This window comes from Triturus cristatus, chromosome 3_2 (assembly GCF_964204655.1).
Source record: "Triturus cristatus chromosome 3_2, aTriCri1.1, whole genome shotgun sequence".
Taxonomy (NCBI): Eukaryota; Metazoa; Chordata; class Amphibia; order Caudata; family Salamandridae; genus Triturus; species Triturus cristatus.
In genome coordinates, this window is record NC_140584.1 from 888,301,819 (window position 1) to 888,327,115 (window position 25,297).

At 43.9% G+C, this 25,297-nt stretch overlaps 1 protein-coding gene across 5 annotated transcripts in view; it reads left to right on the forward strand.

Moving 5' to 3' along the window:
- The window catches only part of LOC146858393 (transient receptor potential cation channel subfamily V member 1-like), a 194,082-nt gene that overhangs the window by 154,367 nt on the left and 14,418 nt on the right, over positions 1-25,297 (forward strand). For all 5 annotated transcript variants that reach the window (XM_085649311.1, XM_085649312.1, XM_085649309.1 and 2 more), the window contains exons 8-13: positions 5,806-5,964; positions 7,312-7,407; positions 9,414-9,484; positions 20,126-20,291; positions 23,019-23,085; positions 23,884-24,194. In XM_085649311.1, coding sequence (XP_085505437.1) covers positions 5,806-5,964; positions 7,312-7,407; positions 9,414-9,484; positions 20,126-20,291; positions 23,019-23,085; positions 23,884-24,194 — 870 coding nt within the window. The remainder of the gene's footprint in view (positions 1-5,805; positions 5,965-7,311; positions 7,408-9,413; positions 9,485-20,125; positions 20,292-23,018; positions 23,086-23,883; positions 24,195-25,297) is intronic.

Below are 25,297 nucleotides of genomic sequence, written 5' to 3' on the forward strand. Positions count from 1 at the left end.
ATTTAAAAACATGTATCCCGAAATATATGATCAAAGTAATATATAAAGAAGAGGAAAATATTTTCATAGCATGGTTCAAAAGTGAGTCCAAGTTATGAACCTTATGGTCTGTATGAAATGATTTAATTGCGGGTGACTTTGTGGCTGTGAATGTCAATAGCGTGTCGCCCCTAGTGGAGTTCTGAGGTTATGGTCAAGACAGGGTTAGTGGTAGTCACTGAACTGGTACAATGTCACTGAAAATAAATAAATGAAGATGATTGCTCTTGCAACTAGGCCTGGGCAAAATTCAGTTTACTCTGGCATAATTTTCTTGGTTTCACGTAATTTCCTAAAATTATGCAATTACACTACTTTGTACAGTTATGCGCGGACTGTGATAAACATTTATTGTCAATGCGAGCTCCTGTTATTTGCGGTGCTGTTGTCTTTTGCATTATGTTGCAAGATTGAAATGCATTCACGCCTCAAAATGTTATGCAAAGACGCATTTTGTGCTAAAATATAGTGCTAAATCAAGAATTTGCATTTGCCATAAATAATTTTGCATGTAATTAAGCGAAACTAAATTAAACAAATTTCACATACTCTTAGCTGTAACTGTATTCATTTACCGTATTGGGTCTCACAAACTCAAGGTACACAGTTACCTTTTCGTTCATGCAGGACGTAGTTTGCCTGAAAACATTCATGTAGAGAAATAAGTATCGAGGGCAGTAAGTGGAGGCCAGTTGGGGGTGAGGAAATGTGCTCGGATGCGTAAATATGTAAAATAGCCCCACGACTAATTAGTCACACGAGAATATTGATTTACGGACCTAAAATGAAAGAAACCTCCACCTGTAGGTCCAAACAGCCCGAAAGCTACCCATTAGGATGATGGATTGTCACAGAAAGGGGAGGGGGTAATGGTATAGTTATGAAAAAAGTGTGCAAAAAGCAAAGAGTCAATCACTCCAATTGCAGAAGCAACACCAGTTCTGGCAAGAAAAAAAGCAAAAGGAAGAGGCAGGAGTAAAAGAGCAAATAAAAAACACGAAGGATAAACATAATCATTCTGTATCATAGCCAGAGAAGATGTTAGCCTGTTCCACGATGGACTCAGAGTTTAGGTATGTGAGCATTGTGGAACAGATCAACATATGAACAAACAACGCCATGGAGCTACTCATCATGCAGCTCGGAGCCCCAACAGGGGCACAACACCCATCGCCACACCCCCGAGGACCGCCACCACCCCCAGGACCACCACCACCCCCAGGACCAGGCCCCCCGGACCACCACAGAGGCGGCGCAGAGTAAGACAGCCGACCTACCGAAAACGCACCACTCTCGCAGACCTAAAGCCCGAGGAAGTCATTGCCCACGACAGGCGCAAAAGGACAACCATGCTCCGCATCATGACCCACATCCCCCACAGGCTGACGGTCCAAAAACAGCGGAGAACCAACACCCCTCCGCAGACAAAGCTGCTGACTGTGCTGCACCTGTTGGCCTCTGGTACCTTCCAACCAAAAACTGCCAGAGTCGGAGGGGTCTCACAGCCAGCCCTATCAAAGTTCATCACACCTGTCCTGGATCCCATCCTCAGCTTCATACCCCAGTACATTCACTTCCCAAACACTGCGCAGGAACAGTTGGAGACAAAGCAAGGTTTCTACGCCATAGCCAGATTCCCGGCCGTGTTGGGGGCAATAGCCTGCACACATGCCCCCTACGGATACTGCCCACCACTACCGCAACCGAAAGCATCAGCATTCCATCAATGTGCAGGCAATAGTGGACCACTAGGGACTCTCCACCAATGTCGTCACCAACTATCCAGGCAGTGTGCATGATTCCTTCATCTTCCGACAGTCCATCATCAACCAGCGCTTCCAGGATGGCACTTATGGAACGGGACTGCTCGTTGGTAAGTGCTAAATCAACACATCACACATCCCAAATCCACCAACACACAATGCACAACTGTGGGAATGCACACGTGACAAAACACATACAACATGTCAAACTACATGACCACCTACCAGACACGATTACACCACTCCATGGTCATCCTAGGCTACCCCTGCACCCAATACAGACATTACATGGCACCACAGCCACACAACAGCTGAACGTGTGGAGATGCGGGATGCAGCCATGTGCGAGGATGCAAGTGACCCATGAGTGGGAATGTACACAACGAGAAGTGAGGAGTGGATGTGCAGGACCGAAATGGGAATGCAAATAACTGAAATGTCCATGCAGACCACAACTGTTGGTGACTGGAGAATAGTGAGCAGTGGACGCAACCATCTCACCCCGGGTCGTGGGACAGATAGCGGAAGTGTTGCACGCTGCGTCCCCCCCTGTGTGCGTAAGCGTTGTGCGTTGGCCCTGAGTACGCCTGGGCTGCGCAGGGGTGTGTTGACAAACCCCGCTGCACAGAGCGTGGTTCACTCCCGGGAAGGCCAACGTCACTGACAGTGAGGCGTATCATGGCCTGCCACGAGCCCGACGCCGTGAGCAGCGGGGACTGCGAGCCTGTGCGCCTGCTGCCCCCCAGGACGCTGATACCCAGACCAGGCCTGCCCACCCCAGTGCTGCACTGCTCACCTGCAGACACCGTCGTGTGTCAAAGAGGGCCCAACATGTGCCGGTGCAAGCACCAAGCCCGAGTCCCAAAAACCTCTGCAGCCTCCGCAGACCCTCGCTGGCCCTCCCGACGCTGGTCCACATCCCTCCTTACTAATTTACATGCTCCACCCATGTCCTTTTCGGCCCAGTAGGTCCCACATGTGGAACAGTGTCCTGAGTCCTGAATGGCAGTGACCCCAGATCCGTGGCAGCAGACACAGCACAAGACTCCCTTCGATCAGTGAGACATAATCCCATATTGCAGGCCTGCGACACGTGGTGCCACTAACCCTGTGCACCATGAGTGACCGTCATCCTCCGGAGGTACATCGTTGGTGTCTGAGCCTGTGGCCTGGGGGTTGTCATCAGCAACGGACAGGTACAGATTTGGTGTCTGGCCTGGGTCTGTGTCATTCATATCCGCCATGTTGCCAGACACAGCTGGCATGTGCCCTCTGCATCATGCCCTGGGGGTAGGCCTCCCATTCTCCCCCGTGACACTCCATGGAAGGCACTCATGACACATGTGAGGCCCTGCGAGACCAGAACACACCCGCCCAGAGGCAGTATAATGCTGCCCACATACGCACCAGGGGCATCGTTAAATACACATTTGGTGTGTTGAAGTCACGTTTCAGGTGCCTGGACATCACAGGTGGAAAGCTCCTGTACAGCCCGGACATCGTGTGCAAGATGATCGTTGCATGTTGTGTGTTGCACAACATCTGTGTTCGCACCAATGCCCCATGATTCCCAGTTCCAGAGGTACCGGACGATGATGGTGACGATGGGGCAGGTGGCCCACATCCCACTGCAGCTGCAGCAGGCATGGCCCGTAGGAACACCATCATTGATACTTACTTCTCATGAGCACGTCACAGTGTGGCCGTCCATGGAAATCATGGGACAATAGAAGATGTCTAATTGCGCTGCATGTGTGATTAAAATATATTTGCAGGGTACAGGTTGTACTTGTACATTGTCATGTTACATTTTCCTGCAGTTTCAGGTGTGATTTGCAAGGTTGTGCCCATTTGCGGAACCAGTTGTGTCCTGTGTTCAGTTGTGGAGGGGTTGCTGATTGTACCGGGATGTTGTCAATGTCGAGGTGCACTTCTGCTTATGTGCGTATGCTGAACGGTGGGTGAGTCGCTCCTACGGCTCTGATTTGTCTGCCACTGGTCTCTTTCATGCGGTGTGCCTGTCAGTTCTGTTCTTCCATGGTGCTTGGACGTTGTGGTGTGCATGTTGTCCTCTGCAGTCGGTCAGGGTGCATCCGTGGTACTTGGCTGTTGATGTATTTTGTTCTTTGGCATTTTCCGTATGCTGTTCTTGTGCTTTTTCCCGCATTACGCATGATTATTGCTGCCCTCGCGCTGGTTGTCACTGTTTTCTTATCGTGCTTTGGCCCATCACAGTTTTTTTGGCGTTGGGGTTTGTGTTTTTATCACTATCGCGGGCATTGTCCATGGTTTCGACAATCTATCGGATGGAGCTGCGATGTTGAGTGTTGCGTTAAGCTACTCTTGCGGTAGTTATCACACGTTCTTGTGAATATACCCCAAAGTGTTGCATTCAGTGGGTTTCCTATGAAAGCAGGTGGGCTGTTTACTATCAAAAACAGTGATGTTGAGGTCTAAGAAAGGAAGGGAGGTGTTACTGCACTGCAAGGTAAACATGAGGTGTTTTTTACTTGAATTAGGATTGGCAGTAAATGCATTGATTCCTTCCTCATTACCTCTTCAAATAAAAAAATATCATCAACTTATCACTTCCATAAGCGGATGTTGCCAAAAAATCAGTTAAGCTCAGTGAGGGCCATATTATTCCCAACATTGTCGACAGACCTAATAGCAAAGTTTGGTGCAAAACAGGCCCCCATCAAGACTCCTGTATCTTGGAGAGAGAATGTGCAGTAATATGGGAAATAGTTTTCAAAGAATGCAACTTCTACTAAAGATACAAGAAAAGAGATTGGAATGAATGTGGGAAATGGTCTCGAAACCCAGAGTGCTTTGATTATATCGATGCCTTCTTTCTGCGGGATATTTCTTCAGAGTTTCAGTCCCTTCAGCAGAGTTGCTCCTGCAGCAGCTCCACCGCATTCTCAGGGATCCCTACTGGAATCTTTGCAGGTTTGGTGCCATGTTGAATGCGGACGTTCAGCTAAGGTTTTTGATTTTCAAAAATAAACTCCCAGCGCATGAGTTTATTATTGAAAACCCCAAAAAACACTAATCAACCTGATGCGCTGTGAGTTTTCTTCAAGTGAGTTGGGGGGTAATTTCTTTGGCACTGCCATGCTTTCCTTGGTGATTCCAAACAGGTCAATTGTACATGAGAAAGGCTGCCCTGTGTACTGCAGACATTCTGGTGTACAATGATCAACAGCCCGGTGGCGGACAGGCTGCCAGTCAAAGGTTTCTGTCACTACAGGCTGTGCTATTGAAAACATGGCTCTTCCCCATACCCTTCCGCAAACTTCTAAAAACACCACTTTTTAACTAATACCTCAAAACGCTGATCCCTCCTTCTGTTTGCGTCCGTCTACAGCGCTGGGATGCCTCAGGGTAGCTATCGCGCAATATAAATGTTTTTGCATTTCACTGAATACCATCGGAAACCACGAGCTTGGTGGATGGGACATCCGCTGCTTTTTGGTAGATGTCCTGCATCTTCCGAACTAAATGAGTGCCAATGTTTCCCAGTGGGTTATTTCCTGGCATATGTATGTAAATTACAAATATTTCAGACTTCCTGAGGAAGTTATGGTAAATTTCCTAGGGTAAGATTTATATGATTCCTATGTCCAAGGGAGTTCCATTGAGCCAAATCAGACCAGTAAATATATGCAATATGTTGCCTACCAAACCAAGGTATCCAAAGACCAACCTAAGCTATGCCAATCAAAGCCAGTCCAAACCATTCTAGGCAATGTCACGCCAAGAGAAAGCAAGCCTAGCTAGCTGACCATGCCAAGCTAAACCAAGGCAGCTCTACCCAAGCAATCCAAGTCATGCCCTGCCAGGCCAACTAAGATAGGCCAAATCAAGTCAGGTCAAGCCAAGGTTGATTGATCCAAGCAAAATATCTCCCAAATAATACCCGACATTTTAAATTAGTCTCACTTCTTCATGCAGAAAATGTAATTCATCCGTAACTAAATATCTATTTTCCTCTCTCCAGAATCGCCACAAAATGATTGTTTTGGAGCCAATCAATGAACTCCTTCAAGAAAAGTGGGAAACATTCGCGCGACCGATATTCTACGTTAAGTTCTTGCTTTACGTTCTATACATGCTGATCTTCACTGTGGTTGCCTATAACAGGCCTCTCTCTGGAAAGGTAAAACAATTCTTCATTCCTATTGTTTATTATTGATCAAACCCACACCCATAACCCACTTGATTGGCCTTTAAGGTTGTCGAAAAAGTCATGCTGGGTTTGATAGGGAATAGACTATACCATTGGTAGGAGCGTGGTTGATAAGGAGCCATCTTGCTTCCACTGCATATGTCTTAATTTAGTGGGTGCTGCCGCTCATCAGTACTCAAGGTCCTCCTTTGACAAGTAGATGGATGGGGGTCCAGAAAGAACCAGATCTGGTGCTCAGCGGCATACATTTGCCAGCTTTCTAGGTAAGTGTAGTCTCTGCAGAGTGGGAAACGTTAAAGAAAAGGTCTCAAGGATGTCACAGGATTGGAGCGTGTGTATATGACAGTGTAGGATTGCTGTTTTTCAACTATAGTTTCATTGCCCTTTTTAAAATGTTTTGCTCAAATTCACTTTCATGAGCTTTATGATGTAAACATAGATGCTGTATTACTTTATATATATTAATCATATATATTACACCTGTGTTTGCCATACAGTCTCTGCATCCCATGACCCTCAGTAAGGCAGTGAAATGTAGTGAGTAGTTAATGCCAGTAAGAAACATATAAGAATTGGGTAAAAAAAAATCAACCAACGTATTGAAAGGTTTCCCTTTCCAGCTTATAACATTAATAGTCAGAACATTTTACTATCAGCTCACATGTTCTCACGATTACACATTACGGTCTGCTTCGGGTTCTTTCATTTTTCTTTTGATTTTTTCCTAACCATAAACACAATATATTTTCAGATTTTAGCTCAAATTCCTAGATGAGAAATGACGATTATATTTCAGAATTGTCATGTCAGATTTTTTTAAGGTTGTACTCACCTGGTGGATGTTTTCATTTATTCATTTCATATGTTCTACATTCTTAACAAGAGTGGTTGATGAAAACGTTTTACCATGTTGCGAGGTGAAATAATTCAGGAAAGCAGCAGTCCTGTATGGCTAGCAAACGTGTTGCTAAAACATGTGCATGATGTGTTCTTAAAGCTTTTGCCATTAAATACATTTTGATATGGAGTGCTGATAATGGTATATGTTTTGATGAAAAATCGATTATACTGCAAACTTTCCACTTAAAGCATTTTGGAAGTTTTTGTCTTGATGTGGCGATAAAAGAGACTCTTGACCAATGGCCGCTTAAGATTCAAATGCGCAAAACACATACTGCGGCAGAGAAAAACTCCCATCGGACAAACGCACTAAGGCTGATTTGTAGCAGAAGTGAATTATGTTATTTTCTCTATTTCTGGCTGTTGAAGCCCCTTGCAGATAATCACTAAAATATACAATGTTATTGCATTTCTCAGCCTCCTTTCGCACCGGAAAAAACAGCAAAAGGTGTCTTCCGTTTTATAGGAGAAATCCTGATAATGCTTGGCGGTGTCTACCTCTTCATCTCACAGGTATGTCTGTCAATAACATACTGTTGTAGTCCCAGATTCATAGAGCCTCATCACCTTTGCAATCCTGGGCACTCGCAGTTCAATGTCCAGGCCGGGCATCATGTCAGTTACTAGAATCCTGATCCTCGCAATGGCCCTTTCCAGAGGAAGTTTCCATTCACCATGCAATTCTCATGAGCATCATAATATATCGCCACGGGAGGAAGTACCTCCCCTGTCTAGGTCGAGATTAGGGATGAAGCGCCCCTGCCAAGTTTGAAATTTGCCTTCTTTGGGGTATTTTAGACTCATCAGGATGGAAATATAGACACTTTTTGACGTTACCCCTCCTGCTGAAACCAGCATGGTGCTGCTGCCATTCTCTATGATTGTAACTTATTCTGCGGGCTTCATTTAGAAGTCAGGAGGGATTGGTACACTGAGCACTGTGCTCCCACTTCCAAGTTTTATGCCTGCCTTTTATCTGCTTCTGAGAGCTTATGATGCATCCTATTAGTTTTTATAAGTATTGCTTGATTTTTCTCCACTTCCTGTGACTTCATCTGGGTCAGCGGCTCTGTAATGTCCCTCCTTGCAATTGAGAAAGAAATGGTTATGTGATGCAACTTGTTGTGAAATTAGAGCTAAATTTATCAAGGGGTTGTGTCACTTTTGTGCCACGCAATGGGGTGAAAACGTTACGCAAACCTCGAGATGCGATTTATCAAGTGACGCAAGGCCCCCTTGCGTGGCCCAGAGTGGCCTGATAAATCTAAAGGAATGTAATGCAACGTAAATCGCTGTTTTGCGTTACTCTGCCCCAAGGAGGTGTTCCATAGGTGGTGCGTGGCTGTTCCCAAGCAAAATCCATAGATTTTGACGCACTCCCAGATTCACCAGTACCGTTAGACCTGGGAATATGCCAAAACATCTACGCCTTCCCAGGGGAGGCGTTACAAGGAGATATAGGTTTATCTCTCCTCGTTACTTCCTTTTTCTATGTATGCTGTATGTGTGCAGCACACGGAGAAAGAGGAAAATGCCTCAAGAATAGTTTTTGTGCAGGAAGCAAAAACAATGCTGCGAACGAGGACAGCAACCATGCACCGTGGTGCAAGAGGGCCTATGTTGGTGCTAGTCAGCACATTGTGTGCCAGCGCTGGGAAAAGGCAGGAATGCGCCATATAATCTTACATTGGGCTCAATCTTGTCCTTATTATGTCACATATCGCGACGCAGCAACGCGACCTGCTTTGCTGCGTCACATCTTCATAAATATGGCCCTTAGTTTTTACCTCGACGTTCCCAGCACTGTATAATGTAATTTAGCTTCACTCATTGGCTCAGCGGCTTAGGAAGGGGGGTGTGGTGGGTGCGGGCTGGCCCGGGTGTCATCACTGAGGGGGGGTGACAAACAGTGGCGTAGCAAGGTCAGGTGGTATCTGGTGTGGAAAATTTCCTGTCACCCCCCCGTGTCGAGTTCAGCCACGTTCCATTGCGTTTGTTGACTGAACTAAAAAGTTTCAATACGTACACATTTTTGCCATTTTGTCACCTCCCTCAGTGATAACACCCGGGGCGGCCCACACCCACTGGACCCCTCTTCCTACGCTGCTGGTGACAAAATGGCAAAAATATGTACATATTGAAACGTTTTAGTTCAGTCAACAAACGCAATGAAATGCGGCTGAACTCGACACAGGGGGGATGACAAGAAATTTTCCGCACCGAGTACCACCAGACCTTGCTATGCCACTGCATTGGCTCTACTGGAGTGAGCCCTCTTTAATCTGAGAGCTGTGGTCTCCATTACTCATGCTGTTGTTTTAATTTAATCTATACAAAGGTTGTTTTAATTTAAGGTATAAATGTTGGGAACTCAATAATAACATTCTAGGAGAAATGCTTAACTGACCAAATAGACTCAAATCAGATTTCTGTTATTAGTTTACCTAAAAGCGATGCTTAGCAGAAATCATATTCATCCATACTAACACAAGATGCCACTGTTTCACTCTCTCTTACAGATCGTGTACTTCTGGCGGAGACGTCCCTCTTTGAAGATGATGATTATCGACGGGTATTTTGAAGTTCTATTGTAAGTCATACATGCTATTATATATAAATAAACATATTTTGACACCTAAGTACCTCATGGTCCATTATATAACTCGACACGAATCTTGTTGTGGCAGGTACTTTTTTTCTGCAAATATACGATGTAAACACGCATAGCAACAGGAGTTGGACGGGTAGAGGCTAATTCCAACAGCATTGCTTCCAATGGTACAGCAGGGCTAGATACCCGAGTGTCCTACTGGACTCAGCTTATTGTTGTATTTTATAATTCAAACAGCAGCCAGATGGCCCATTTCCTTCATTGCCCTAGGACACGTGACACACAGTCTACAGTACATGCAAATTCTCATATTGCTCTGTTACTACACTGCATTTTCAGTTTTTTTTATATTTATGGATTTTTGGAGAGCGATCCGCCCCCCTTACCTCTTTTAAAACTTAGCCAAAACAAATACTTCAAAACCGAGCATTGGCAAAGACAACAGGTTTTGATTTTGTATAGTGCACACAAACCTCACCCAAACACCACATTGATGAAGATCACACATGCATGCACATATGCAGACAGAAAAACACGCTGACTGGTTCCAATGTACACACAGGCCAATACCTTTACAGACTCCGACATACAAACTGGGAGACATACAGGTACCCATGCACACATACCTACTGTCATAGACAGCATGCACACCACACACACACTTAGGGGCATATTAATGATGCCCGTGCGCCGCTGTAGCATCACTTTTTCTGAGGCTACAGGGGAGCAAAGCTTAAAATCATATCTATGAGGCCACGTATAGCCACTTTGCGTGGCTTTGAATGGCCTGATAGCTATAGAGGAAGGCAAGGCAACGCAAATTGCTGCGTTGCCTTACTCTGCGCTCGAGAGGTGTTTCATGGGCGTTGGGGTGAGTGTTCCCATACAGCACCTATTGGTTTTGACGTCTTCTCAGATTTAGGGCCATGTAAACTTGGGGATGTGCCAAAACCTTAAACCTTAAACTTCCCAAGGTGAGACGTTACAAGGAGAAATAACTTTATGCCGCCTCATTTATTCCTCTTTCGATGTGTGCTGCATTCCAGAGCACCCACAGAAAGAGGAAAATGCCTGTCAGGATTGTTTTGTGCTGAAAACTGTATCATTCGGCACAAAAACAATCCTACCAACATCACAGGCACCCTTGCACCAACACAGGGGGAAAGGACAGGAATGCACTATATTGGATAAATACAGGGCATTCCTGACCTTTCAGTTTGACGTAGGGCAGCGCAGCAAGGTGGCTAACGCCAAAACCCCATAAATTAGGTCCATAGTTCTGACAACCAGGGATGAACTGGTCATTAACTCAGACTAGCTACTGATGGACGGCACATCAGACTTAAAGACTTTGGGGTCAGCCCCTTGCTGGTTTGGGATTACTTTACTGTAGGTGTTCACATACTGACTAATGTTAACATTCCCACCTATTAACATCCCTAAAGATAACTTTGACCTGTGCAGGACACCATCTGTGATGCAATTCTGCCTTTTCAGTTTAATATATAAACAAATGCTGGCCACTCACAGGCAGTTCAACACAGTTTATATTCACAGTGTGTAGATTTGCAGGAAAGACACCCTGCTCAGCCTCCCAAGTCACCCACCCATGGACGCTTGAGGCCTTCCAGTCCAATGGTGGCTGGTTACATTTGAAAGTGGTGAGGCGTAAACGTTGGGCACTACTTTGATTTAGTGAGCGATGTGAACGTTCAATGGATAAACGTGGGGTCCAGGGTGAGTCCCTCTCCCGAGAAAGAAATGAAAAAAGATTGGCAAATGGTGCATTTTAAAGCAAATTAATGTAGCAATAAAGCAAAGGCTTATTAAGCAGTAGGAATGTATAGTCTTGAAATATTAAACACATTAAAAACTGACCCATATCTTCCTGCATTAATATGTTCAACAGTTACTGTAATGTGTAAATTGTACAGCATGACAACTTTAGCCCTTTAAATGTATGCTTGCCCACTGTCTTGCACTGCATGCAGCATTAACTTTGGAAAAATATGTTCTAACCAGACTTCAAGAAGCACACACAGATGCTGGCTGTAACCAGTCATATAGGAATATGTGCAGATAGGTCTTTAAATGAGATGAAGAAAGTGGGGGCTCTCTATAAAGGAACATGTCAAATACATTTCTGTGATTCCCATAGTGTGCCACCTGACCGGTATTTTGGTTACTCTCTGAGATGTAATTTTATCCAGATAAATTACACAACAACTGGCATACACCTAAAGCCTGTCAGTATGATTGGCTTTGTCACTGGGTGTTAGCTGTCAAGCTAAATGAGAAACAGACATACATTCTTATAAACAATTAACATTGGAAATGTTTAAATTCTGAAATAGTGAGTCTGTGAATTAATTAGCATTGAGGCCTGCGGAAGTAGTTTTGGCCTCCAGTTATGTGTGCTTTATGTTGGATATGTATCCTCTTTTTCTCTGCATATAGTGTCCATCTGCACTTCTTCAACCCCCTCTCTTTCCTCTACAGCATCCTCTTTTCACTCGTCCCCGAATGCTCTTTCGCACATCTCTGTCACTTCACCGCCCCCAATATGCACTGCACTCCCTCAAATTCAAGCATTTTAATTTCTCTTACTTTTGCCTTGCAAATATTTTGACATCTGTGTACTCCCTTCACACACATATCCGCAGAATTTCAGTTGCAAATGGAATACATAAACATTGTTCTGTGTGCTCTGCAGAGAGGCCAACCCTCTGAAAGGCACTTTGTTTGACTTCAGCCTTAGCGCCTGTGCGCTCAATCAAAGCCCCTCATAAACACCTGACATGGCTCAAGCCTCAAAGTATGTACAGAAAAAAATACAGATAAACAACAACATTATAAAATAGCTTACTCTTGGGGAATGCAAGATTAATTAAAGCATGTGAAATAAGAGAGGAACTAAATGGCTGATAAGCATTCCCTTGACTTTTTTAACATTCATTGTTTGCAAGTCAATCCATGTTTTTGGCACCAGGTTAACCTAGTGGCATGAAGACAGGGCCAGTTTTAATGTCATACATCAGAGAACTGGCCACTGTAAGCACATGTTCCACAGTAGGCATATATCTCTTGCTTCGGGCTTGACTCAGATATTTTGATCAACTTCACAAAGGAACAAGAAACCTGCTCCTTATCTGGATCCATTTTGCGGGGGGAACAAATGCCCTCAGCTCCACTTCTGAAGGAGAGAGCGATGTGCAACGAGGGCGTGGGTTGTCATAGTGGGGGAGGTTAGCGTGATGAGGGGTCTCAGCAAAATATACATAACACAACATTAGCATACAAACACATCAATACAGACAAGGCACCGGTTCAGACGTGATTGCATCCACTCTCACTTATGACAAAAGGGTGGGATCTGCGCCTTTGATGTCTGAAATCACGCAGGGATGACGTTTCTGACACTTTGACGCTTATTGCTTCAATGCCCTCCAGAGTGCACACAACCCTAGACCACAATGGCAATGAAGGGAATTAAAACAGAAAGCCCTGTGTTGTGCATCACAGTTAAGAAAGTTGATTTACTGCCTGGCTTCCGTCTCCTGCTCCAGAGCAAGGCGGGCAGGCAGCCTGAAACAGACAACCCAGACTTAAATACATCAATTTATTCAGAGTTACGATCTTATTTCTAAATAAATCGATCTACTTAATGTTTTATGTAAATGAGTAGGAATTTCAGAGGGGCGCAGCCCTTGAGCTCTAATGGAGAAACCGCCCCTGTCCCAGTCTGCCCCGAAGACAAAACAAAGTACAAAATCGAACTCAACATGTATTTCTTCAGCAGCAAGTGCTCAGTGGGCTGATCGGAAACAATTTCAGACCGTATATGCATGTTGCCTTATCATAATGTTTTATTTTTTGTATATTTCTTTTTAATCATTATTTGCATAGGTAAACGCATACTGCCATACAATGCCATTTATAAATCCACAATACTATTTTAATCATTTCAACATGATAGTCTCTCATTTCTCCAATGTCAGAGCATATTTTCACAAGAAGGAAAACACAATTTTATAATACATTTTCTATAAACACTTTTGTACATTTAGATACATATCACATATATAACTGTTTTCACCCCCATCTCACAATCCACTCACTCTTCATTCACAGAAAACACAGCCTCTCTCGTATACCACTCATACCCATCCCAGGCGCACTTCACATACACTACAAGTTAAAAGGGGGAAAGATCTCCAATTTCTGCCATTGTTGTGTTGCAGGCCAGGATCTCTCACAAAACAGCCAACGCATGTTTTGGTGGTTAAAAATCTATTTCTGATCCACCTTCTTCAGGACCACACAATATGAATCGATTATGGTAGGCCAATGGGGGATGATGTAATTGCTTGTAATCTTCTGTTCTGTGTTACAATTAAATCAAATATTCAAGATGCTATTAGTCCAATCAAGTCCCACGGACACTGCGCGTGACTTCTCCTCTTGATATCTCTTAAATCTCATATGCTGGTTTGAGCTACAAGGTTTACAGGCTTCTCTATGGTTACTTGGATGAGTTTAGTCACATGTAAATGGGACAGCCGGTTTTAGAGCTACATAATGGGTGGCTCAACCAGTGGCGGACAACAGACATGTGCACTGGAGTTGAGCTCCTTCCCCCTTATCCCAGACCTAAAAATTAACTAAGGTACAAAGGGGATACCTTTTCCTTTTTTGATATTCCAGTCTGCCCTACCAAACAACACATATATAGTTAGCACAAATGGGCAGACAGACTGACAGGTGGCTTTACAGAGGGATGGATGCAGCCTTTTGATCCACTTAATCTTTGTCCATGAGTAGGAAATCAAATTCAAAGGGAAGAAAGGAGATGAGTCTTAATACCCATTAAATCGTGGTTTCTCCTTGGAGAAATCACTTCCACTGTGGATGGACACTTCAGTCTTCTCGTCCATAAAATAATTATCCTCTGTGGAATATAGCAATGCATTACTATGACAGGTTCATGCATATATAGAACAGAAATTCAGTACCTGCATCACTACAGCACTAATGCTTCATTTAAAAAGGATCAGATCACTTGTTATTCATTCAAAGCATGTCCAGCCTGGAGCTTTTCTTTTGCAAATTATTATTTGCACATCTGTTAATACAGTTGGGTCAAATGAAGCAAGCAAAGCTCACTGCTCACAGAATGCACAGAGATGTTAAATGAAAACCAGAACTATTACGTACAGCTAGATTCACAAAAATATGCTACGGCCTACACAATGTAGGTTTATGACTGTGATTTGCATAACTTTACATACTTTTGAGATTTGCAAAATCATCATGGAGAATGCAATAAAACATTAGAAAAATGTATGTTTGAGACTTAATGCCTCATGCACAAGGGGTTTTAGCATTTTCAAAACCTCTGATTTGGAAAAATAAGAGGGTTGTTGAATGCTAAAATCTTTTTAATGTACTAAACCCATTTAACGATTCAGAAAATGTTTTCCGAATCATTAAATATGTTTTGGAAACCTCTAGGAATCGATATTTGGAAGGGCATGTTAAGGCTTACCCTTCCAAACACTGATTCCTTATGTTAAATGATAATGTTTTGTGATCAAAATCTGGTCACAAAACATTAATATTTTACTATAAACTGAAAAGAAATGGTAAGCCATTCTCAAACAGGAAGGAGTACTCAAAATACCTCTTTTCCTTTGTGAATGTTGACAAAAATGTAGGACTACTGCCTAGTCCTAAAAAAAGGCTTGTGTAACTCTCCATTTTGTTTTTCTAAACCCATCTCGTTTTCCTACAAGACACTGAAAAATAAGATTGCTTTATTTGCAGGCAATCGCTGACCCCAGCAGGTCACCATCCCTGTGATTGTGACTAATCGTAGTGGGTCGCAATTTGCGACCTACCCAATGAATATTGATGAGGAAGGTCGAGTTGTGACTGGTAGACCTCACATCCTTGGTGTCATTTTCTCCCTAACTTGCATGCAGACCTCCTGTTTTGCTGACTTCAATTTTTGCTGACTTTCGGACTCCATGCACTTTACCACTGCTGACCAGTGCTAAAGTGCTTGTGCTCTCTTCTTAAAACATGGTAGAATTGGCTTCTACCCAATTGGCATATATAATTTACTTGGTAAGTCACTAGGAAAGTGGCACTACCAGTGCCAATGCTGCCTGTGTGTGCAGTTGTTAAGCTGCCATGTCAACATGGCAAAATAAACCTTTTGCCAGGCATAATACATATAAGTCACCCCTAGGCTAGGCCATGGACAGCCCAAAGGGCAGGGTGCAGTGTATTTAAAAAGTAGGACATGCACTTTTAAGTTTTACATGTCCTGGTAGTTAAAAACTCTTACATTTGCTTTTCAATACTACATAGCCAAGCCTCTTCCACAGGATAGCATGGGAGTTACCTTATTACACTTAATAAATTGTAATTTCCAAATGGGAACAGGTAACCACTTGACGTTTGGTGTCTTCTGAGTTGTAGTGAAACATCCCCTCTCCGGAGAAGTAGATTTTTAAATTCCAATTTTGAAAATGCTACTTTTAGAACGTTGGCATTTCCTGCCTTTGCCAATTAGTTCCTGCAGCCTGTCTCTGGGTCAAGTGGCTGGGTGTAGCTGACAGTTGAGCTTTGTGTCTTCCTCCTAGACAACCACACACAATAGAGAGCTTAGGCATGTGTGGATAGGTCATCACAGGCAAGATGGGAGTGCAGAGTTGGGGACATCCCTGCCTTTAACAAAGGGCTGAATAGCCCCGGTAGTTAGTCAGTACAGAGAAGGCAGGATGCCTGTGGAATACAAAGGGAAACTTCTAGAAGCTTCTTCCACTTCAAAGGAAATCCCAGGTATAAGTATTGGACCCCAGACACCAACTCTTCAGTACACTTCTGGACCTGTGGCTAGCTTGTGAGGAAGGACTGCTGTGCTGTTAAAAGGACTGCCACCTCCTGGACTGCTGCTCCGAAGGTCTGCTGCTCTGCGGGGCTGTCCTACTGACTGCTGCCCTCTTACCTGTGTGAGAAGGACTGGACCTGCATCTGTTGAACCCAGGATCCCAAAGTGAATCCAAGGGCTAGTTGGGCTGTTTTCTGATTAAAGCCTAAGGGACAGAAGGCAACAACAACCTTGAACTCAGCATCGGTGCTCTGCCGTCTGTGAGTCCTACCCTGCCAAGTGATGCCACCCCAGTCCTGCATCCTTGGAAATGGGCCTGAAGGTGAATTGCCAGCCCATTTGTGGATCTAGCAGAACCGATGCATCTTCTCTATTGCGTGGTGCAACCCTGAGCTGAACTGATGCATCGCCTCTGCTGCATGGATTCCGTCAGCACAAGGATTCTATATCTACCTTGCAGTCTGCAACGGAAGCAATGCATCGCCTTGACTCCGTGACACATTCTGGACATGGCACCTCGCAACGCTGCGCAACCAGGATTTAAGGTACTCTTGTTCAGCGGGCCTCACTGGGTCTCTGTAGCCAGCCCACGCTCCATTGTGGTTGCCCTGAACTTGTGACTTTGCTCAGGTCTGGCCTGACCAGATATCCACAGTTGATGCATTGTGCTTCTTGGTGCTATATTTACTGAAATCTTTAAAACAGCATATCTTTGGTTGTACTGATTAGATTTTTTTAATTTTGGTCTTAATTTATTAATTAAAATATACTCACTCTTTCTAAATTGGTGTGGGAGTTTCTTGTGTTGTGATTTCACTTTATTACTATTTGAAGTGCTGCAAAATACTTTACACATTGCCTCTAAGTTAAGCCTCAATGCTCTGTGCCAAGCTACTAGAGGGATGAGCACAGGTTAATTTGGGTTTTGCTTGGCCTCGTCCTGAGAAGGATTGTGGTTCCTACTTGAGTAGGATTACACCCCCCTTCAACCAGTAATCCAATTTCTCAAAGTGACCCACTACGATTCTGTATTTTGTGAGCTGACCTATCAGTGCATACCTCGGTTTGCAAAGTACCAGTGTCTTCTGTAGAAGACGGTGCACAAATTGCAACCACTTTACCCAAAGTCATTTTAGTACAATCCTAATAGGAAATTGCAAATTGCGCAATGTTATTAGTCGCAATTTACGATTTCTTACTTGGAATCTTTGAACATGTGGCCCTTTCTTCTCAGATGTCTGTGCATAATTCAGTTGGTCATCTGGAAAGTCCACACGACTATGCATGAAAAAAAGCACAGAAGCAAAACAACTTTCTTCTCCACAGGAAGCATTTTTCTAACGAAGATCCCCATGCTAGCATGCCTCCATGAAATATAGCGGGACACCTGCCCTTTCTCATTCTGAAAATACACTTTGTTTTTTTTAACCTTAGAGCTTATTGCAGTTTATTGAAAATAGACAGGTATATTCAAGTATATTTCACAGTTAATGTGAATCTAAGCAATACATATTTAAGCACAAAGTAAAACAAATCCGTCACCTTAAGATGTTCAGTGTAATGTACCCTATGTACATTAGTTTGCTGCAATTCCCAAAAAATCCCTTCCCACCCCCCTTCCACCTAGACATCGTCACCTGTTAGTTGATTTATAAGTGGAGGGCAATATGTATACTTCATTGCTACTGTATGATCCGACATAGGGGCTGGAATGCATCCCTGCTGACATATAATATATTGTGGTCATGTCAGAGATGGTGTGAAGCTGAAGGGGCAGAGACCTTCATCATGGCACTGTATCTGGGTCAGTGGTCTATAATTTGTATTTACTGCTCTCCCTCTGGGCGCGTCATCTTGTGCTTTGAATGATTCTAACAATGCGTCCCATTCCATTGATATGGGCTTTTTTAACAATCATCTATATTCCTCTCCACTCCCTGAATAGGCACTTATTCATGCCTTTTATAGGAGAAGAGTTGTGTATGCTTTTCCAGGGACTAACTGCTTCAAGTATAAATTTCTCTACTAAACAAACGTTTGGTGCTTATGATGGTGACAATTTGAATGTTTTTAAATTTCCTCCTTTAAAAGTATTTTTTATTACCCTTTTGTAACAAACATGCTATATTTATTTTACAATTTTTCTTTGAAACGTTTCTAGTACCAAATGTACCTTTCTCTGATGCTGTGACCCTTCTGCTGCTCAATCAATTGCAAAGTCAGCATTTCTACAATGTTCATCCTTTGCTGTATAACTCTAAAAGAGGTTTATGAACAATTGGTGCAAGCAATATTTATAAAAATCCACAAATGGACAAATACCACTTCAGTGTATGTGCCCCTGATTTTCAGAGCCCATAGAGAGTAAAACAAAATCAAATTCAGATAACTTACTTTATTGTCCATCTTTCAAAAGAATATCATTGACTCCTTACTTCCCTTACATGACATTTTGTCATGACAAAAACATTACCCAGTTTTGGCTCTAGACTTGTTCGCAATTCATTTTTGGAAGGAAAATACATAAACAAAATCTGTCCAGCAGATCTGGGGCGCAGAGCATATCACTGCCCTTTGCAAGTTCAGTATATCCCTCCATTCCAATTGCTGAGCTTAGGCTATACTATAGCAATATGGCAATATGGACCACCCTTGGTGAATCTGCATATACTGCAGCAGCTCTTCATAAAGAGTAAAACATTGAATTATTTTCTGCTCAACTTTGGTTAGCAAATATGTCGATGACTTCCAGTCATCGTATGTAGATCAGGAGGTGAAACATCTATATTCTTATGAGGCGGTTCATATTAAATGTGTTGACATGGGGTACTCGTAGAGTTTCTATACGGTACTAACTTTTATATTAGTTCTTGAATTAGTTACTTAGTGATCGATTTATTGATTGATCACATGTAAATTCTGCACACGATTTGCATGCCTCTGGAAAATCAAACTTTGGGGCAGATTTATGAGGCCCGTTGCGCCATCGGAACGTCACTTTTTGTGACGTTCCGTGGCGCAGAAGCCTGCGTGATATTTATCAGGCAGCACTGAGCCACTTTTTGTGGCTTAATGCTGCCTCATAAATATCAGTCCCTTTAACGCAGTGTTCTGCGTTAAAGGGGCGTGCAATGGGGGTTGCTGGGGGCGTTCCCAGCAACATCCATGGCCTTTTGACACTGCCCCAGATTTACGAGAAATCGTAAATCTGAGGCCGCGCCAAAAGCTTACGCCTCCCCATGGGAGGCGTAAGGGAGGCGCAACGGGGAGAAATATCTTTATTTCTCCTCGTTTTTCCTTTTTCTATGTGTGCTGCATTCTGCAGCACCCATACAAAGAGGAAAAACCTCTTGTGATTATTTTTGTACAGAAAGGTTTCCCTTCCTGTACAAAAATATTCATCTCCGCAACGCAAGCACCCTTGCACCATGGTGCAGAGGTGCCTGCGTTGGCGCAGGCAGCCCATTGTGCGCCGGTGCAGGGGAAAAGGACAGGAATGCGCCGCATTTTATAGATACGGCGCATCCCTGCCCTTTTCTTTTGCCGTAGGGAAGCGCAGCAGGAAGGCCTGCTGCGCTTCCCTACGGCAAAACCTCATAAATCTGCCCCTTAGTTTGTAGTCTCTGCTGCTACTACTCGACAGACTGAAATCAAATGGCAAGATACAGACTGTTCATGTAATTTATGATGATAATAAGATTATGTTCATTTGGTCTCCCTTCTAGCTTTCTGCAGTCGGCGATACTCCTGTGCTCTGGCATCATCTACCTGGCAGGCTGTGAGGAGTATGTCGCCCCCATGGTTCTTGCTCTGGTGCTTGGTTGGATAAACCTGCTGTACTACACTCGCGGCTTCCAGCAGACGGGCATCTACAGCGTCATGATACAGAAGGTGAGTACAACTCAGAATCACTCAGATCTCAAGAATCCAGGTAGGATGTACTGCTTGGTCCAGAGAAGGAGAGAATGCCTCACCCCTCCCTGAATTGCACTGATACATCGAAGGTATCAATAGCCCAAAGTGAGGTCAGTTATGAAGCAGCACAACTCATTATTCAGAGAACCTCAGGAATCCAGGATATGAGCAGTAAGTTAGCATTAACAGCATCCAGAAAACAGATGTGAGTACATATCATCCCTCCCTGGATTGCATTTATAAAGGGAAGGTACATATGCACAAACTGAGGTGAGTCATGATACATAATGGAAGAAGGGGCCATATAGGTGCCCTTTCTCACTTGTACAGTGTTCCCTATGAGGGTCAATACCCTGTTCACACTGCTTTTGCCAAACCGTGTCTGCAATGTGACGAGCGGCAAAAGTGAACAGTTGCAGTTCGATGCTGCTTCCCAAATGGTGTGCTCAGGGGAAACACTGACGGTGCGCCACTTGTGTGTGGCACACAGCGAGTGTACCTCCTGCTTCTTTGCCTATGCACCCTCTTCTGTAATATAGCAGAGGCACGATTGAACAGGATTTCATCTTTTACATGGGGCTACACCCCAACACAAATGAGGGATCCGGGGATCATGCTAGCGCATACTGAGTGGTATGCAATTGATATTACACAAATTGCTACCAAGCACCTGTGGCTCTTTCTGTAATACCTTTGTACATGGTGCAAAAATTAGGCCCAAACGCCTGTTGTGTTCCCAGCACACTGTGTATAAGACAGCCCCAGGAGAGGAGGTTTGCATTAATGCCATCCATGTTACAGATTGATTACAACTTGTCTCTCATGGATCCCCAACAACTAGGGCGGCGATAGGTACCAAACACTGAGATTAACAGTGGTGCAGCTGGAGATCAGAATGTGTAGGAGTTTAGATGTCAAGCATGAAAGGTACAAACAGGGAGCAGGATAGATGCCAGAGGTTGCGAGATATCCTTTCATGGATCTCAGAAATTCATGCCAATGCCGTGTGTTGCAAGGACTGAGGCGAGTCATGATACAATAGAGAGTTGAAAGCACAGCTCCATAGTATCATGAGTTTGGGGAGGGGACAAGTAGTACACCTCACCCCTTACTTGATCGCAGGAAGTCAGGGTAGTGATAGATGGTAAGAACTGTGGCTGAATGTGATAGCGAAGGAACATAGAAATCACAGATCCTCGGATCACAGGAATCCGAGGCAGCCATGGGCGGAAAGGACTGAGGCCAGAGCTAACATATAAAGTGAGTACCACTCTACATCCCTGGGGTGTAAGAATACAAGAAAGGGCGGTCAGGAAGGATTGTTGACAGTCATGACAAAGAGACTATAATTATTATGAGGGTAGGTATATAAAGGAATCATAGCCTCTTATGTCACTCAGTTGATTCAATGCATCTTCCTAGTCATTCTCCTAAGGTGCCCAAAAAGCATCAAACATGCACGATTTCAAATCACATCCCAAAACAATGGATTTTGGGTGGAACTTTCCTTCAGAAAGCTATTGACAATATACAGTTTAACACATCCATTTTAAGGACTCTGCTCCACTTTATGTGCAAGAGAGGTAGAAGAATGGTCTTGAGTAATAGAGGAGCGCGAGATCACACCTCTGGGTTCACGGAGGCAGCTTTGATGATTTCCTAGTGTGGTTGTGAGACTGACTGAGTTACTGAATCTGTAACTGAATCTGTTTGACCCTCCACCACTGTAACCTGAATCGTGTGTACATGCTTCAGTACACATAGGATGCAGATTTAGCACCTGTAAAAAGGTGCAGTGAAATGTACCCACTTTCACAGTTACTCTGAAGTACCTCCCATCACATGCGATCCATCAAATCAAAATGAACACACACCTCTGTTCCACCTGCCCAGGGTCTCTCAAATTAGCCTAGGATTCTACTACTCCGTCGCCCAAGAAAGAATCCAGTTCATGGTATGGGGAGTAAAGTCACAGCGCACTGTGCCAGCTATCCCAGCCCCACCATTATCTTCTGTCCCTCAGGCTCCACTGCTTTTTTAGTTTTTAACTCAGTGTGAAGGATCCTTAAACTCAGAGACACACTTAACTGGTGACCCCACCTGTAGTCTCGACGAGCCTCTCAACCAGGATCCTGGCAAGGCAGGTGGCAGAATTGGTATAATTTTATGGCGCAATACTTGCAGTCCGAGGTGATATCTAGTGACCCTTGTAAATTAAGTGCTGGTAAGAGGAACTCAAAGTTTTTAATTTTCGTTTCACAAAGATTATCTGAATTGCTTATTTGATGATGATTGTAAACATGGTAACGAGCGCGGATTGAAGACTCATCAAGATCACCTTCGGTACCCAAGTCATTAGGTTGCCCTTAGAGGAAGACAAAAGTCTTTTCTATCAATGGTATTCCTGGTAGGTGCTCATAGGATCTGCATTCTTGGGTGAAAAGAGGCGATAACTTCTTCCTTAAGCAGCCCCATAGCAGCATATCTTGGACCCTTGGACTCTGACAACACCGTTACTTCCTAAATAGTGCAGCTTCCAACTAAATTAGCTCACAAACTTGACATTATTGGGATTACATTGGTGTTCAATCCATTGTTTTTTTTTCTTTTCCCGTGCCCCGAAGTGAGCATGAACCATTTTTTCGTGCATTGCATGTCGTACAAAATGTAATAATTATTACAGCAATAGTCATCTTTTTTCAGACCATTTTGCGAGATATCCTACGCTTCCTGATGGTGTACATTGTGTTTCTCTTCGGCTTTGCAGCAGGTAAGGAATGTCTTGATGTTATTTTAGACATTAGTTAATACTATTTATTTTTTTGATTTGTAAAGTGCTGGTTTATGATTGCGACTTCCTAGTGCTAAAGATCAGTGAAGGTAGCAGTCCATGTTGTTTTGTTATCTCCATCCAGCCTGTAACCTTAATCTTAGTAGTGCAGAACTGCACTACCAATCATTCCAGCATTGATGTTCGGTGGGTCACCGGTACTGGAGCAAAAGAACATGATAACAGACTTCTGTTTATTCTGTCTCTGTTCTGTCCTTCTACCAGTGTTTGCCAACAGGTAGAATTCACATGGCAGAGAAAGAAAGAGAGGAGTAAACACACAGGAGAGCATTGGGATAGAGAAAAGGAAGCCTGAGGGAGAGGGAGAAATAGAGAGTGGGAGAAACTAAGAAAGAAAGGTGAGACAATAAGAGAAAAAGATAGAGAGAAGGAGAGATCAAGGCAAAACACAGATGGACAGAAGGGAGAAGAAGAGAACACAATTCTGCTATGAAAAAATGCAGATTTGGCAGAAACTACTTGTTTGCTTGTGACACTTTGTAAGACTCATCACTTGGCTGCCTTAACTGTTTAGAAACACTTGTTACCTAATAAAGCATAAATTAATTTGAGTGACTAACCGAATTAAATCAAGGGTCTGAGGCAGAAACACAACCACAAAATATACACTCAAACCCACACGTAAAGATTCACATATACAAGCACACCAATGCATACGCAACGAACACAATGTGTGCACGAGTTACTTACTGCAGAACAATGAATTCTGTTTTTCAGCTCTAGTTACGTTGACTGGTGAGCCACCTGCAGAAGCGAAAAATGTGACCACCACAGAGGGCAGCGAAGACTCCGAAGGCCGTGGCACCTACGGTGGTCTCTACATCGCCTCCTTGGAGCTCTTCAAGTTCACCATCGGCATGGGCGACCTGGAGTTCAACGAGAACCTGAAGTTCAAGCACTTCTTCATGTTCTTGCTCATCCTGTATGTAGTGTTGACCTACGTCCTGCTGCTGAACATGCTGATCGCCCTCATGAGCGAAACGGTCAACAAAATTTCCAGTGAGAGCAAGAGTATCTGGAAGCTTCAGGTGAGTGATGTAACAGCAGTTGTTGGTTACAATAGCTTTGACCTGGACAAGAGAGCAGGTATTTGATTTTAATGTGTATTGGAAGATATCTCACGTCTATGTGAAAGCCTCACCACATTTCACGTATAGCTGCTGTGTATGTGCGGCTCATCCATCCGGAAGTATATTACTTGGTATTGACCACAGAGAAAAGGCAGCCTTCCCTTAGGTTTGGGCTACATTTAGCTTAAATCTTTCCTGATTTATTCTTCTCCAAATATTTTGAGGCACTTGTATCTTTGTATTCCAGTCTTCAATTTTAGCTTATATTGGAGGCATAAACATAAAAAGTGAAAAGAAAATCGGGTCAGGGTAAGTCTAACCCTTTCGCCGCGTGGCAAATTCTGCCGCGGTGCGAGGGGGGGGGGGCGGGGCTGGGCGTGGCGCTCAGGTGCCCAGAACGGCTCCCGGCCACCATAAATCACGGTGGACATGTGCTCATGCCAGTCGGGAGCTGTCCGAACTCCGCCCACTAATTAATTTGCACGCACAGGTGGGGAATTTGCCACGCGTGGGTGGAGCGGCAACGGTCGGACGGCGCCCGGCCATCGCGAGCACACGACTACCGTGACTCATGACGGCCGGGAGCCGTCCTGAGCACCCATGTGGTTAATATTCCTCACTCAATTTCCAGCAAGGTTGTGGAAAACGTAGAAAAGGGAAGTCTGTTTGTGCTGAAATTGGAAAGATACATTTCACTTTCTAAAAACTAATGTTGAGAAGGAAGAAGACCATAAATTTGCTTTGAAAAGAGAGAATCGAAGATATGCCACCATTTTGAGGAAGTTGCAATTGAGGGGCACATTTATAAAAAAATCATGCAGGGCCGTAAGCCACCTTGCTGCACTGTGCTGCATGATAGGAAAAGGGCAGGAATGGACTGTATTTCACATTATATGGCGCATTCCTGTCTTTCCCTTGCACTAGCGCACAAAGTCCTGCATTTAGCCTTCGCAGGCACCATGGTGAAAAGGTGCTTGCGAAGTGAGCAGGATTGATTTTGTGTAGGAAGGTGCACCTTTCTGCACAAAAACAATCCTCAAGGCATTTTCCATTTTCTATGT